This window comes from Prenolepis imparis, unplaced genomic scaffold, assembly GCF_030444845.1.
Source record: "Prenolepis imparis isolate NDT839.2.m4 unplaced genomic scaffold, iyPreImpa1.0 SCAF_5, whole genome shotgun sequence".
Lineage (NCBI taxonomy): Eukaryota > Metazoa > Arthropoda > Insecta > Hymenoptera > Formicidae > Prenolepis > Prenolepis imparis.
In genome coordinates, this window is record NW_028141163.1 from 182616 (window position 1) to 198853 (window position 16238).

At 35.0% G+C, this 16238-nt stretch overlaps 1 protein-coding gene across 7 annotated transcripts in view; it reads right to left on the reverse strand.

Annotated features, from left to right (window-relative positions):
* Positions 1-15927, reverse strand: part of LOC145936575 (uncharacterized) — a 35494-nt gene extending 19567 nt beyond the window's left edge. For 2 of the 7 annotated variants that reach the window (XR_014425403.1, XM_083038858.1), the window contains exons 1-3: positions 6711-6847; positions 1428-1560; positions 702-832 (exon numbers count right to left, since the gene is read on the reverse strand). Coding sequence is in view for 6 of the 7 variants with exons in the window: in XM_083038858.1 (XP_082894984.1) it covers positions 702-832; positions 1428-1560; positions 6711-6832 (386 nt within the window). In the remaining variant the exon portion in view is untranslated. Of the gene's footprint in view, positions 1-701; positions 833-1427; positions 1561-6148; positions 6848-15642 lie in introns of those variants that run through there. The other 5 variants (XM_083038860.1, XM_083038859.1, XM_083038862.1 and 2 more) reach the window with 5 other exon arrangements.
* Positions 15928-16238: the final 311 nt, after the last annotated feature.

Genomic DNA, 16238 nt, shown 5'->3' on the forward strand with positions numbered 1-16238 from the left:
AAACCTAAATTCGTTAGTCGTTAAAATTTCGAGAGGAGACGTCAACGATTTACTTGCATCATTTCTCCGCCAGAGAGAGCTTTTATTTCAAAGGAGTCGCGAATCAATGATCGAGGAAACTAAGGATCTGTGAATTTAGAAATCCGACAAAACAAAGATCGGTGACGTAGAATTTGTAGAACTATGCCAAGGATTTCTGTAGAATTGAGAATCTGCGGACTGATTATAAATACAAATTTGAGGTGTCCTATCTGTAAGGATCTCGATAAATCGAGGGATTCACGAACAGTTTATGATTTTTAATTGACTTTAATTATTTATTATATGTATATATATTTAATATTATATAAAAATCTCAAGTATATATGTAAAAGAGATCAAATTGATCCCGATTAAATCAAGAAAAAATACAATCATCTGATTTTTGCAGTAACATTAAAAACTTTTATGTATGTATTACGCGGAAATGAAATTCGGGGAGTCGGACAGAGCGCCATATCTATAGGTAGGTAGGTAGGTAGGTAGGTAGGTAGGTAGGTGTTAGAGGGGTACACGGGCTTTTAGTTTGGCTTAAATCCGAGATGTTCTATAATCTATAAATATATCGAAAACTACAAACTATATTTCACGGAAAAACTAGACTCGATTGAATCAGCGACGAAGTCGCGACTTACGGTCATATCGATGTAAGATTCTCTTACCGAATTTCATTGGCATAGTAATCGTGTGGTATTGCGCAAAGTACACCAGCCCCGTCACCAGTGTCGTTATCGCAAGCGCATGCCCCCCTATGATTCATACGCGCCGACAATATCTGAGCATCTCGTACGATCTGAAATTCGCACAGATAACGACCATAAATAAATAAATAAATCCAGAGTGCGAGCGAACCGGTCCAACAGCTTCCTTATCTTCGTGCGAGCAAACAAAAGATCGTGTAATTTACGTAATTTACGCATCATCAACGAGTCGCGCGTTTATCTCTCTTTTTTTCTCTTCTCTCTTTCTTTCAAATAGATATAAATATCTCATCAATTATTTACATTCCTGATTTATCTAATCTTTTCTCTGCGTTTTAATTACTTTTGATTTTATAATTTAATTTCAATACTGGAGATCTCTCTCTTAATTTTAATTTGTTTAATTCGAAAAATTTTCCATTACCTATATAATTACAAGTTCTCTCTTTGATACATTTCTCTAATAATTTTACTGCTATATTATATATTATTACGTTTTCTGCGATTTTCTGTGATTAGCTTTGCATCTTTCGCTTATTTAAAAATTCTGTGCCTCTAATATAAAACGTGATACACAAACGTGCATCTGTATAACATATTGTGAAGATCAAGTGGAAGATGTACAAAAGATATTTTTCAAATTGTGCACTTCAAAGTTACTACTAAAGTACTATGAAATCGACTCACCTTATACGACCGTTTTCCATCAATGGCAACGATAAAACCAACGCCGCAAGCCTCTCGTTCGAGAGTAGGATCGTAAAGACCTTGCTTAGGAGGCAAGGTCCACGGCTCGGAAGTCATCGTAATTGATCGTAATCTGAAAGACAAAAATACAAGCGTTTAATCAAGATTTGCAAATGTTTTAATTTACGAGCCGTAAAAAAATAGGTAGAGCTTTCGTGATATACATATACAGGGTATCCTGAAATTCGCAAATCAAAATACCAAAGTTCTTGAAAAAATAAATTAAAAAAGTATTTGCCATTTTTCATTCCAAACAGTAGTTTTTGAGGTAAAAATATTACATTACATTTAAAACTTATTAGCTTATAGTCAATTATAGATTACGATTAAACGGAAGCGTAAAGCGCGTAGTCACTAATATTATCGACGCGGACAGGCGTCCGTTTCATCGTAATCTATAATTGGTTAGTTTTATTAAACATTTTTATCTCAAAAACTATTGTTTAGAATGAAAAATACTTTTTTAATTTATTTTTTCGAGAATTTTTTTGGCTATAGTATTTTGATTCGCGAATTTCAGGACTCTGTATATTTCATTAATGTTGCCGTATGTAGAGCATAAACGTCGCAAAACATTAATTCTCGATGAAATCGGATTACGTATATATATATTATTTTGATTTTATTGTTTGTGACCAATCCTGCAATTAACATTATATGAAAAAATATTAAGTTATCATATTTATTTAATATAGTACGCGCACGCTTATAAACTCGCGATATACTTAAACGAAGAACAAAATCGTATCATCTCTCGATTCGCAGACGATTAGTTTGTCGATATGATTGACACTTGATCGTCGAACACATAGATATCCCGCATGTGGAAAGCTACGCACTTGAGAGCCAAGATTATGAAGGATGATTTAGGGATGGGAGGAAATGGAGGGGGGGGGGAGGGGGAGAGGAGAGCTGTCGAGGTAACGCAGGATATCGTATTGTCCGCGTTACGTAACATACAGTACGCGTAACAGATACGTGACTTTGTCGTCGTAATGAATCGCGATATAATGATTAGCACGTGTAAACAAAACGAAGAAAACGCGACAGAAAAATCGATGTTGCGAAGCGTTCACGTGATTATCCGATGTATCGAGCATGTAATAGAGAGACAGGGGTAGCCAATCGCGTTTTAATACTATATTCTTCATTTTCTTCTTTCTTTCAGTCTGCATTAAATAATCTTATTCGCGAAGAAATTTGGGATAGATTTTTACTTATAATCATAATCATGCCTCGTATAATAATTACATTTAAAAAACTAACGTACAGGACGTCCCGACCATTTTAAGAGCAGATTTCATCTGATATTAAGTGACGAATTAAGTTAATTTTTTGACTCTACAAAATTTAGTTTTTACAAAAAGCTCTTCCTTTTCCATCATTATTAATTTAAAGATTCATGCCTCGACATTTTCATTATGAATCTGCTATTAACAGGGGACATTCGGTGGTTTTGGAACGCTCTATACAACTATAAACAGAATTCAATTTTTGAGGTGAATTATGGATTGTCTAAACCGGAATTTATATTTTCAATCTTTTTCGAAAGACACGTTTCCTCATTTTTTTTACCAATGTTTTTCTGATATTTTTTTTTTTTAGTTTTTACGAAAATTTTCAAGAATGATATTTTGCATCGCCACGTGAGAATAATTGGAATTCTAAATTGTTGAAATTTAATCATCACGGTCTAAAAATTTGCATTTGTGCGCAATTTTTCTTTCAGGAAAGAACTCTGACTCCATTTGTTGAAATCCGATTTATTAATAGAAGAAAATTGTTTAATTTTATTGACATTACGTTTTCATTCTGACAAAATATTATGATGTATTCGCGATCCTATCGAATGAATCTTATCGAGTCGAGATATATATACATATATAGCTTCAATCTGTCAACAGTAATAACATCTTCAAAATTAACACGCAAAAAGAAATCAAGATAATTTCAACGATGACTAACCACATCATTAAATGATATTTTTTTTAAATAAAGCAACAACATATTTCTCTTACATCTTCACAATCATTTTTCTACATTGAAAGACGTGAGAAATAATTTTGAATCCGAGATGAGAGAGTGTTTCGATTTTACTTATATCGCAATTAAAAATCGATGTGATATAAGCTATATTTTATTAAATTTTTCACACCGTCATTTTTTGACGATAACTCGTAGCGATTCGTCATGAAATAGTATTTGAAACTGAAAAAGTAAGAGTACAATTAATATTGATAATTTCGATCGACAGTGCCCAAATACAAATACAAATAACAATAGATGAAAAGTTGACATTTATTATTTCTCTGTTGAACGAAGCCCATTTGGCCGTAAATTCGATTCGCGACGCTTTCAACAAAGGCGCGAAAATCGCGTTCAATGCCAACGTTGGAATGAGAATCGGACATTATTAATGAATTCACGCACCGGTGAATCCGCGGAAAAACCGACAAACACGCGAAGGTTGACCACCTCTGTCGCGAGTGATACCCACGTGCGATAGGAGAAGTGGAGGAAGCGAACGATCGATACGACATACAGGGTGTGTCGTATGAAAGCTTCGACGATACGTGGCGGCACGTCGGAAGGATGCTGGACGTTTCCGAGGATCGATAAAATAACAGAGGCATTTTTCAATGCTGAGGAGAAGGGGAGGAGCTCTAGAAAGCTTGGAAATGTGCCAAAAGTTTTGTGAATCGATGGTTAGACAGGCAGTACCATTAGATGTCTATTTTTGGAACACCTCGTAATATAAAAAGATGAAAATAAAGTTACGTCGAAAAAAAAAAAATTATTATATATACAATATATATCACACTCTCAGGTGTACAAACAAAAAATCTTCTTAATGATATTACCACATTATCTCTTTCCGGGATTAAGAGATATAATAATAAGTTTATGTAAAGTGCGAATTTCTTATCTCGTGATATTCACATGTAAACATTATGATGCGCGACGTTAAGTGGATGAAAATTACAATGCTCATTATCTTCGACAATGTGTTCTCTCCATATGCTACTTGTCCGTTTAATTATTTTGACTGTGATCAATACGCTATTAATAATTGCGAACGCAAATAATAATTGGATATGTACAATATAGATCTGGTGGATGTTTTAGGGTTTAAAGCGTTGCCTCTAGTTTGCGTGCGGGTTAGTCAGGATAAGGAATCTATGATGGTGCGGTGTTCCAAAATTATCCTCGAGCTATTCCGGCCATTTCGAGACCGGAGGAAACGCATATTTTCGCATATTCGTGTTGTTATCATTGGGATTACGTCACAGTTGCAAATTAGAATAGATTATACATACACGTACGCGTGAGAAAAATGCAGTCGTTTATTCTTCTACGTAGAAATATCGCACGTATGGTAAAAGCAACGAAAATAGTCAACTTTGTTTCAGCCATGGATTTCTTGACAAATTTAAAATCGTAATTGAAAAATATACTCCGTAACATCTTCGAATTATCATAATTGCGGTTGTACAAGGAAATTGTGAATTACTTAATCGGAGCGAACGTTTATTAAACACCGCGTAATTGAATTCTTTTCGCCTTGAAATTATTATTTATTGAAATGTACGTGAATTTTTTTTTGCGAAGAGAAAAAATTAATGATTTTTTTAAAGAACTTGTTATAAATGTATATGAGTGAAAATGATTCTTTCTGGTTGTCTGAAAATTTTTAGAAAAAATTACTTATATTATTCATCTCAAAGTTTGCAATTAAAAAAAAAGAGAAAATTTACTTTTGCACATTCCGTCACGGTAGTAAAAGCTACTTAAAATGCATAAGACTGCGTATGTGTAATATATCCCTCGCATTTTAACCTGTTTGTTCTCGTTCAGAGACTCGTTCCTCGCCCCGAAGCAGCGAGAAAGAGAAGGAAAAAAGGAGAAAAAAAAAAAAAAATCTACACGTGTGGGGAAGAACGTTATACGTCAGGACTGAATTTATACAGATACTTATGAGAGCATTGAACACTTTGCAAGCGGCGTGTCTGTGTACAGGGTGTCGACAAAAATATGCATTGGTCACCTCAGTTTATCGTATACAAATTTAACATTATTTTTGGAATTGATTTTTTCTTTAATTCTTAGTGTACTTTTCCGTACAAAATTTTCTCAGCGACAAACTAAAATTTCGAAATTCTTCGTGTCTTTTGTAAAAAATTTAGAGAAATTAGGAGTAATTAACAATAAGAATATAATTTGATTCATAACTTGTTTTATCTTACATTTATAATTTTTAGGGGGAAGGGGGACGTATAAAATCACATTATTTCACAGTTAATAAAAATTAAAATCACATTTTCGTAATATCTGTAATTATGTTATCATATTTTCTCTGCTCACTTCGACCTTTGATAAATCTCTTAAAAATAGAGGAACGTTTTTCGACAAAGATCTCTCATTTGTGTATAGGATAAATTCACCGTGGAATGCCCTTGAAAATTTGAGAATAATCATAGGTATATTTCGATTTAATCAATTCTTTGCGAGATGTTTTCCTCGATCTCGTTGGCCCGATTTCTTTGGAAAAAAAAAAAAAAAAAAAGCTGTACATTTTTTTGTCGGATAATTTATCATAACCGGCACGTGCGCGCGCGCGCATTTTCTTCGACAGTCGACGTGGCGTGTAAGTTCGTTCTTACCGGAAAATCAAATGTACTGGTAGGTCGTAGTCCGAAAATTGCACGTGTCCCCTCCTTAGCGCCGATTAGCACTGCCAGGAAAGACAGTCTCTCTCTCTCTCTCTCTCTCTCTCTCTCTCTCTCTCTCTCTCTCTCTCTCTCTCTCTCTCTCTCTCTCTCTCTCTCTCTCTCTCTCTCTCTCTCTCTCTCACTCTCTCGCACGATGATCAATCGTCGTCAATTTAGCCAATTATCGATCAATTGTCAATCGCTGCGTTATATCTTCTTCTTGTTTAAGAACAGAGTTTTGCAAAATGTTTCACACGATATACACGAAGTATCTTCGCGATATCTTGAGGCACTGTTTCGACTTCGAATTCAGTCTTAATCAGTTTAATTCGATTTCGTTCCTTTTATTATTTTTATTAGAGATCGTACGAAACAACACCTCGATCCGATCCTGCCTGAGGAAGATCGGGTGGCGGGAGAAGGGCGCGTCCTGCGAGTAACGACTTTTCTCTATCGCTTCTCTCGGATACAATCTCGATTCGATATTCGGCAGAATGAGAAAGACGCTACGTACGTACGAATCGCGAGTCGGACGGGAACTGAGAGACGGCGGCGGCGGCACTCGGATGTCGCTAAAAACCTAAAAGCTCCTCTACATCCCCCACTTTGTTCTCTGTCTCTCTTTCTCCTTCTCATTATCAGACGCGTCTGTCCGTTTCTCCTCCTCTCGCACGACGCGACGTCTCTCGTCGGCGCGCGCCGCATCCCCTTTCCTATCCCTTCCAGGGCCTCTCCCTCTCTGATCTCGCAAGTATTAATGCGGCGCTTTGCCTCTCTCGACCCACACCCCACACCCTTCCGCGCACCGCGTTCCGATGTGTCTCGGTCTCGGAGTCGAAGCGCCTGAATCCACGATACGAATCGCAAACGAAGCACGTTTTTGCGAAGCGCCAACGTCTGTCACGTGAAGACGTTTGCTCCTTCCTTTTTTCCGCGAGTGACTTTATTACTCTTTCGAGTGTTTAGCTCTAAGAAGTATATTGCGCACAATATCGAACGAATATACGCTTCTTCGTACACGACTATGACTAATCGTTTCAAAACGGATAGTGCTAATCGCGCTAATCGGAGCTAAAATTTAATTAATTTCTTCATTTCAAAGTATTACACCTTTCGAGTGCGTTTGCTTCGAAACTCGAAGCAAACGTGTTTTTGGAGCAAACGTGTCGCGAATTCGAATCTGAAGCACTTTATTTCGTCAACATTTGAAGAATTTATCTCGAGTAATTTTTAAACGCATGCCAATGAAGCTTTAAACATAATATTGTACGTTACTCCTTTCTAAAACTAGTTGCTTTGGAATGAATATTATATCTGAAATACGATTAATTTTTAAAAAGCTTTATTTTTTCTCTTCCATATTCTATAGCAAATTGTTTTGTAAAAGATACGTCGTTTCCATGCAAGTTTTAAAATCGATTCGATTTCTTTCGAAACGAATTGTTTTGTTTATCACAACAATGAAACGCGATACGTGACGTCTTACAATTAGCCGCAGAGTTAAACCTGCGTATACGAATGTCCTTTATATTTTTAACACAACGATGTAATCTCTATTGTTCTTGACAATTTTCTATAGAGATATATTATATAAATATAAAAGTACAGTTTTAAAAGAATTTTCTGCATCCTTTTTATTAGGACGCAAACAATTATTATATAACTGTAATAATTTTTAATTGTAATAAATTGTTCATAAATTACATATACAATCTACTTGGTGATTTCGCGACTTGTACAATGCCTTCTTTCCAGTCGTCATCTTTAATCAATTTAAAGTTTAGAGCATAGAAAAATTAGATAATCCATATATGGATAATATACATATATGTATATCGAGAGTATTACATAACGTTTTGTATATACTGTGAGCGTTATGAACGTTTGATCGATCGAATTCCAATGAACATAGATGCCGTTATACTCGAGTAATGAACAAAATGAGGAAATATAAAACGATGCTCAATAAGTTTGAGTTAGCGTCTGGCGCAGGTGTTACATTTTGTAAAATCAAAGGATAAATAAAAGTCTTGTTTGAGTTGTCCGCGAGACCTCAGTCTTATCGATGAATACGACGCGTTTATTAAAAATTTTATTTCAAGGTTTTCGTTTGTATTCTAATGTAGCGCTATAGGGTATATATAATAAATTTATATTAAAGATAAATGACTTGTGTGTTTTTCTGGCGTTTAGTCACGTTGATCGTAGAATTATATCGAGAACCGTAATGTCGTCTCTTCCATTCTTAACAGGCGCAAATTGCGAAATAGCACTTCTCGGGAATCTCCTTGCGCTCGTTCGACGAATGCTGGCTGATCTCGCGAAGATATTACATCTAATCCATGTATAATAGGAGGAAAATTCTCTGTGTAGATTTACATTCTATGTATATATATATATATATATACCGGGTGTCCCATTTTAAAGGACCCACTCAAATATCTCAGAAACACTGCGTTAAATCAAAAAATGTTTCCTACAAAAGTTGTAGGGTTTCGAGGGGGACATAACATAGTAATATTCATATGACCTTGGGCGGCGTCTCCAAGGTCAAGTGAAGGTGAGAATAAATTTTTTAAATGGAAACCCATATTTTTTATTATAACATCTTTTTCTACTAATTAATTTCAACAACTTTTATCCGAAGCATTTTTTTATTTTCTTCAAAATTCATTCTCACCTTCACTTAAGGTTAACCTTCACTAACCTTGGAGACGCCGCCCAAGGTCAAATGAATATTACTATGTTATGTCCCCCTCGAAACCCTACAACTTTTGTAGGAAACATTTTTCGATTTAACGCAGTGTTTCTGACAATGAGATATTTGAGTGGGTCCTTTAAAATGGGACACCTGGTATAATATGTATAGGGCGCCCACACACAATATGCGTTATTAATTTGCAATATTGTTTCAAAAACTATTTTTTAAAAAAAGATTATGATGTGTAAATTGTTAAGTAAATTTCGAGAAATAAATATTTATCAATTGATTTCACATATAAACTTTGACAAAATTCGACTTGAGATATATGTAATGATGCCTGTGTGTAGCATTTACAACGAGATATTTGACACTAAAACTTGAAAAAACAACTCGAAAGATATTATAACATTCGAAAAGTTATTCTATTTTTAATTAAAGATCATCATTCGTAATATCAATTATTATTTGCCTATTATTAAAAACATACAGTATATAAAAAAAATATTCAACTATCCAAATACATAAATAAGAAATGTTGTAAATAATTTCGAGCCTGTAACAAGTAAATATAAAAATTTGTTGTGTTTACTAATGGAAGAATATAATGGTGTATAATCTGTGTTGGCGGTAATAAATAATTAGCATTATTAGTCAATTTGCGATTACTCGATGACTAAATCGTTCGCATTTATCTCGCAACACTCGTATAAAATGTGATTAAACCTATTTAATAATAACGCGGTTATTAAGAAAACTTATCTGTTATGAAAGGATTATATTTCTCATGCAGAGCTCTCGCATGTTTATAATAATCTCGCGGCCGTAATGTCACGAATCGATGCAAGTGCATCTACATATAGGGTATAGTGCAGCGTGTGTCCTAAATATACGTATGATAATAATGATTTTGTCTACGATTTTCAATAATAGCGATAAATTCTCGAGATATCTTATATATATATATATATATGTATAGATTTCTTTCGCGTCCTGTTCAATTCTCTCGCGGTAAATAATTAGTTTTTTTGGTTTGTTAAATCGATCATTGTATATAATTTTTTTCCGATATTCAACCTTTGATATTCAAGTACTAATTTTCATTTTTTTCTAAAATATCGAGTGTCCTATTTCTGTAGGATATCGTTGCGTGTTATTCGAAAAATGCAATCAGCTTCGTCATGCGGTTTGACGCAAGATGTATATACGCGAACTTGGCGCGATCGATAATGTGATTTAACGGAGACGAGGATGAAGAAGCGCAGGAACGAAACGAAAGAGAGAGAAAGAGAGAGAAAGAGAAATGCGAGAGCGACGGATCGTTAGCTTCTACTGCGTAACTGACTTGTTAACGTTTGCGATTGAAAAAAAGAAAAAAGAAATGATCGGACGACTAAATAACTAAGATGTAAGATTGTGTAAATACGTAAGCGTATATCGTTAGATAACGAATACAGTTAAAACGTGCGATTGCTCTATATTTAGAGTTACTCTGTGCGCACACAACGAAAAGAAAACTGCAGAGGCAGAGAAAGACGCCTCAAAAATGCGGCACGTGCTATCAATTTTTTTTTTTTTTTTTTTTTTCAAAACAAGGACAAGTCGTTCTATAAAACGTGTCGACTAGAGACTTCTCGTAGAATAGGCGGCAAAGAAAAATGCATAGAGCTATTAGACGGATGTACATAGAATGTCTTGCAAAAGGAGGTCAGCCAAATAATATATTTTTTTGCAAATTTATTGTTCGTCGACAAGATCAGATAAATGATAGATTCGTATTACCCATGACTCAACATATTTGATACTTCATCCTGATACTGTCATTCAAGAATTATGAAATCTAGAAGGCAGATTGTGAAATGATTTATTGAATTTCCGTTGCATTTGATTTTTTGTGTTTCCTTCATTTTTTGTCTTTTAATCTCTTCTATCAATTATGATAATTGTATTATCATTAATTTTTAATCTCAATTAGTTAATGGCAAATGGTGCTTTCTCATATATATATAGTATATCTCATATATCTCAATATACATATGTATAGAATAATGTGGGAAAATAATTTAGCCTTTTGTGTATAAAAGTTCTGACGAAATTTTATTATTTCTGGCTGGTAGTCGAAAAATTAGTTAAAAAAACGCGGGAATTTATTGTCAACAATGTCTTTGCATAAGAAATAATAAAATAAAATAAAATTGAAAGGAGAAGGCTTGCTTGTAGAAGGAGAAGATATTGAAATTTACCATGGACATGTTACAATCTAGAGAAAAAAATTATATATCGCGCTGCGAAATATATATGTTATTACTCTGTTATTGCTTGTACGAAAAAGAAGAGAGAGAGAGAAGAGAGAGAAAAGAGATTGACGTCTCTTCGGCTTTACGAAAGAGGGCCCCCCGCGATGTTTCGGGATAATTAAAATACCGTATCTGTCTCTTCGGGATAATTGCCGCGGAGAGGAGAAGAGAGAGAAGAGCCCTAGGATAAATGAAACTGTGTTTGACGTCAGTGCCACGCATCTTGAATTACACAAAAGTCGCGTGTCACTTGGTCGTAAAATTGTGCAATGCACATAAGTGATGCGTATATGGTAATGAGATTTACGCAATCCCGGTACTTTGCGGGAACTTTTTTTTCTTCCGGCGCTAGCAAAGTTCTTTTTGCTCTTTACGTTACTAAAGATGACCGTGAACGAGAGAAATGAAAACGAAGCATATTTTAATCATTTCTTCGTACGTATACATACGTAAGTAAGCGATATATTATGCGCGAATGAAAAAATAAAAGAGCGAAAGGAGATAGAGCGCACATATAATGTATATCGTCCGCCGAGCGAGGGAGTGCGAGGGAAGAGAGAATCAACTTCCGCGAGAATCACGCCGCGCACGATCAATCGTATATATGTATATACTTGAAACGTTCTTCGACTTATCGCGACGCACGGCTTCGAGGAGCGAGGGGAAGGGAAGAGCCATTATCGTATCTCCAAGGTCGGCGACGTCTCGGATATCAATCGGCAGAGACTGGGTCCGGGAGGAGGAAGATTCCGCGCGCGTTATCTCGCGAGAGTTAAGATCGCGTCACGATTCGCGCGACGCGTTATCACTTATCACGGCCGTGTCTTTCGCATTTCCGTTATCGGAAACACAGAAACATACGGCGACCGCATGATTCGCACGACGCGACGTCGAAATCTCGCGCGTTTGATAACAAACGTCCCGTCTTTCTCCTCCTCCTCGTAAGTATACATCCCCGTCCGTCGAAAGTGATTCGATTTCTCGCGATCTCGAGACTTTATCGATCGTATAGAATAAAAAATTCCAGGATAACTGGAAAAAATGAGATAAATTTTGATACGAATATAGGTCACACGCTTCCCCTCAAGGATCAGAGAATAGAGTACTAAACTTTCAGTCGGCAAAAAATACAGTAAAGTAATTACACCTGCAAAAACAGATAAAAAAATAGATAAAAAAATTGCAGTAATAAAAATTAATTAAACAAGTAACGAAATTTGATCGGTAGAAAATTTTGTACGGTATATATTTAAAATTATCGAAATAAAATTGTACCTATGGATGATTGCACAATAAATGATGTAATAACATAGATTATAAAGAACTTAATACGAAAAATATTACAATAGAAGAATAGATTATTCAATCGTACAGTTCCTACTTTGTTAAGTAATAATTACTTAACATTAAGAATGTAATTGAAGGTGGCAACGATCTTTTATTATTTATTTGCGTATAAGCTATATCAGGCACAATAATAACACTACCTCGCTAACGTAAGCATTCCGCTTTCGATATCGGACACCAGAAACGGATAAGGTAGTCTCGGATAACCGCGATAGACTCTGGTGTTCCGCAAATTAATCGCATTGTCAAAGGTTTACGAATGCTTTCGTAGCATTCCTGTAAGCAAAAACATTCCTGCGAGATGATCGATAACGCAGTCGATAGTTTCGCTCCGCAGTTCTACCTGTTTTCGTACGTGCACCAGCATTCTTTGGTATAATTATCGGTATCTTCTTATATAATCATGTTAATGCGCAAAATATGTAAAATGCGTCTAAAGAATTCCTTTAACGTGCCGTATTAATTAGCGATCGTGTAAAACATCGAAGCTGCTAGGAAGAAGAAAAAACGCGACGGATCGTAAACTGAACGCGATTTGTGATGACATTGCGTCCAAATATGGACAAAGTCTTAGAAAAAATATGGAGATTATATTTTATACATTTAAGAGTGTCAAGATTCACATTTACATTACTATTATACTATGCGAGAATATAAATATAAATGTTGAAAACGTAAAGCTTTAAAATCGTGAATTTATATTGATTATTTCACATATTTCGCGTTTCTTATTTTTTTATTCTTTTATTTTTTATAGAGCCCGTTTCCGGGCTCGCTGCTAGAGACGCTGAAAAATGATATGATCTGATTAATATGCACATACCGCTATTAATAAAATTTTCATGCGGCTAGACACGCGGCCGGTTCGTGCAACTCGCTGCCGGGTCGGTAAGATTTAAAGGAGAGCGAACGATATGACGCGGAATGAGAAGCGCGGATCGATATTGCGGAATAAAGCGAGCATCTCGGCCGATGAACTGGCCCGTGTCCGATGTCCGATCAAGAGACAACTTCAACTTCTCGTTCGCGAGTGGACACAAAGCATAGAGAAAGATAAAGAAATCAATTTAACTTAAAAACTAATTAGAGAACGTTAATTGAATTAGTAAACATTTAACCAGAAAAAATTGACAATTGATCATTTTTGACAACATTTCTATTCAATTTTTCATCTTTATATTTCACGTTTAATTAATTATTATAACTGAGAGTTATAATAATCATAAAATAATCATAAAGATGTGAAAGACAAAAAAAGTTTAATAAAATTAGTGTCAAGCTACTTGACTGTAGAAAATTGTCAAACTTTTTACCAACTCGATTAAATTTGATTAGTTTCTAATCATATCGCGTCTAAAAAAAAAAAAAAAAAAATAACTGCCAGAATATTGCGTTTTTGTGTTTTGTAGACACACATAGACTAGCTTATACATTAATTAGTTTAGCCTGCTTCAATTTATGACCAATTCTTGAGAAAATGTTGTGTAATGTCACAATATAGTGAGTTTTGGCTGAACGTAGACTAATATCATTTATTAATCAGTTTCTCTTTTCTAATTTTCGCAGTTAGTTGGCCTGAAAATAATAACCAGAATAATTTCGACTAGGCATAAACTAGTTATCGTTTACTGATCCATTTACTGGCCTGACTAATTTCTATCTAATTTTCCAGAAAATGCCTTTTTAACACATACACAGCATCATTTATTAAAATAAAATTATTCATGCACTGATTGTAGTAGATCGCCATCTAAATGTTTGCAGTTTATCTAAACAGAATTTTTTTCAACGAATCGTAAACTCAGTTACTGTCCAGTAAGTTCAAAATAGTAAAAAAAAATAGATAGTTGAGTTTTTTCTATTCGAATAATCCTTATCTCTAACTGCACATAAATGAGCTGGCAGGGATGCAATCTGCGGGAGGATTTGATAATCCCTTCCCCTCATTCATGTGTAACTTATCAGTGAGATGATACAGTTGCACTCATGTCACGTTTCGTTCAATCGCTTGGAATAAGAATTTATTCTTTGTATGAAAGTAGATAATTCGCTCGGTTGTTGGTCTTACAAATCTTTTATGATATATTAGCTATAAATAAATAATTATTTTTGCTGCGCGTCTTCCTTTCTCCGTACATAATTAATAATTCCTTCCTCAATAAAATAATTAACAATTTTTAAACCTATTTATTTTTCATTATGATAATGAAGACAAATTGTATCAAAGATATACGATTATGATTTTTTAATTTTTATTCCGCAAATTTTATACCGAAAGCATTGTAAGGAAACAATTTGCAAATCATTCTCTGACTCATCAGTTTCATTTTTTCGATTTTTTAATTAACGTGATTATGACAAAATTATAATCAATAATGATATACATATTTTTATATTTTACATTTTCATATATTAAAGAAAACTTTTCTCTCTGTTGTAAAAATTGCAAATTCAGTTGCATGAAATTAGTTGACTAAAAATTTCCTATCGCTATGACATATATGACATTTCATGCCAATCTAGATTCTCCATAGAAAAATGATATTAATCTTTAACGGTACAAATATGTAGGAAATCATATCCGTATATCAAATGTCAAATGTCAAGCTTTACCTGCCTGCGTCATATAGATGCCAAAATCGTTGGATAAATCTATATCTATTGTAACAGAAAGCTCATCATTAATATAAATATTTTCTAAATCTTTTTCTATCATATCCCTAAAAATAAATTTAAAAAAAATCTGAGAGGCTTACATTAAATTTTTGTTTTTTGCATTTCGAATTCCGTGCATTTTTTTTTACTCTTTTGCTGGTACGAGTATACATTCATTAAAATATCGCGATCCTATTTTATGTCCTATTGTGAGCATAATATTATGCAACGAAATTTGCTTATGTCATAATAATATCTTCCTTGATACTCGCAAGAATTAAGCTCGAGAGAAACCTGCACTTGTTTCTCTCAAATTTTTCACCACCCTCGTTTCCGCGATTTTTTGTCGGTAATGATTTTCGTCGGTTCTTTTCTTCCGCGTTTTCGGATAAAATACTCTAAAGTATTGGCTCTTGCTACTGGAATAAGGACGTCCCGGGATTTACCTGTCGTCGAGGATCGATTAGGAACGTGCTCCGCTCTGCCTCCACACGCTGCGCCGGGCCGGTCGCGCCGCGCCGCGCCGCGCTTCGATTCCGCTCCGGTTAGGTTTTTCCGCGCCGGAACGCAGCGTCCTGAAATCGTGCTCTCCCCTAAAGAGAAAGAGACGCTCGCTCTGCCTTCTTCCGGTGGCTTTCTTTCGCTGCCTCGGCTCGCAGATTCGTACCGGCTCGTTGTATCGCCAAGGAACGTGACGTGCGGACATGCGCTCCCCTGTGTAGCCCCGTGGTAACTGGCGGATTTTCACTATGACGACGTGTGTTACGTTACGAGACCACAGACGATCAGTGACGTAACTACCTAGAGTAATGCGGAGGTGTTTTCGAACGCCTTTTTTCCGATCTAAATTTCTTCTGCCTTTTTTATACGTAAACTTGTCATCAGCAACGTAATTATGATTCTAATAATAAATCAAGGAATATTTCTCAGATCTTGAAGTGCCTTTCTTGATAAAAATATTGCGAAATTGATAATTTTTAAATTGCAAACGATATAAATAAAAAATTGTCTTTTTCGCAAAAACTTTTAAAAATTACAGTCA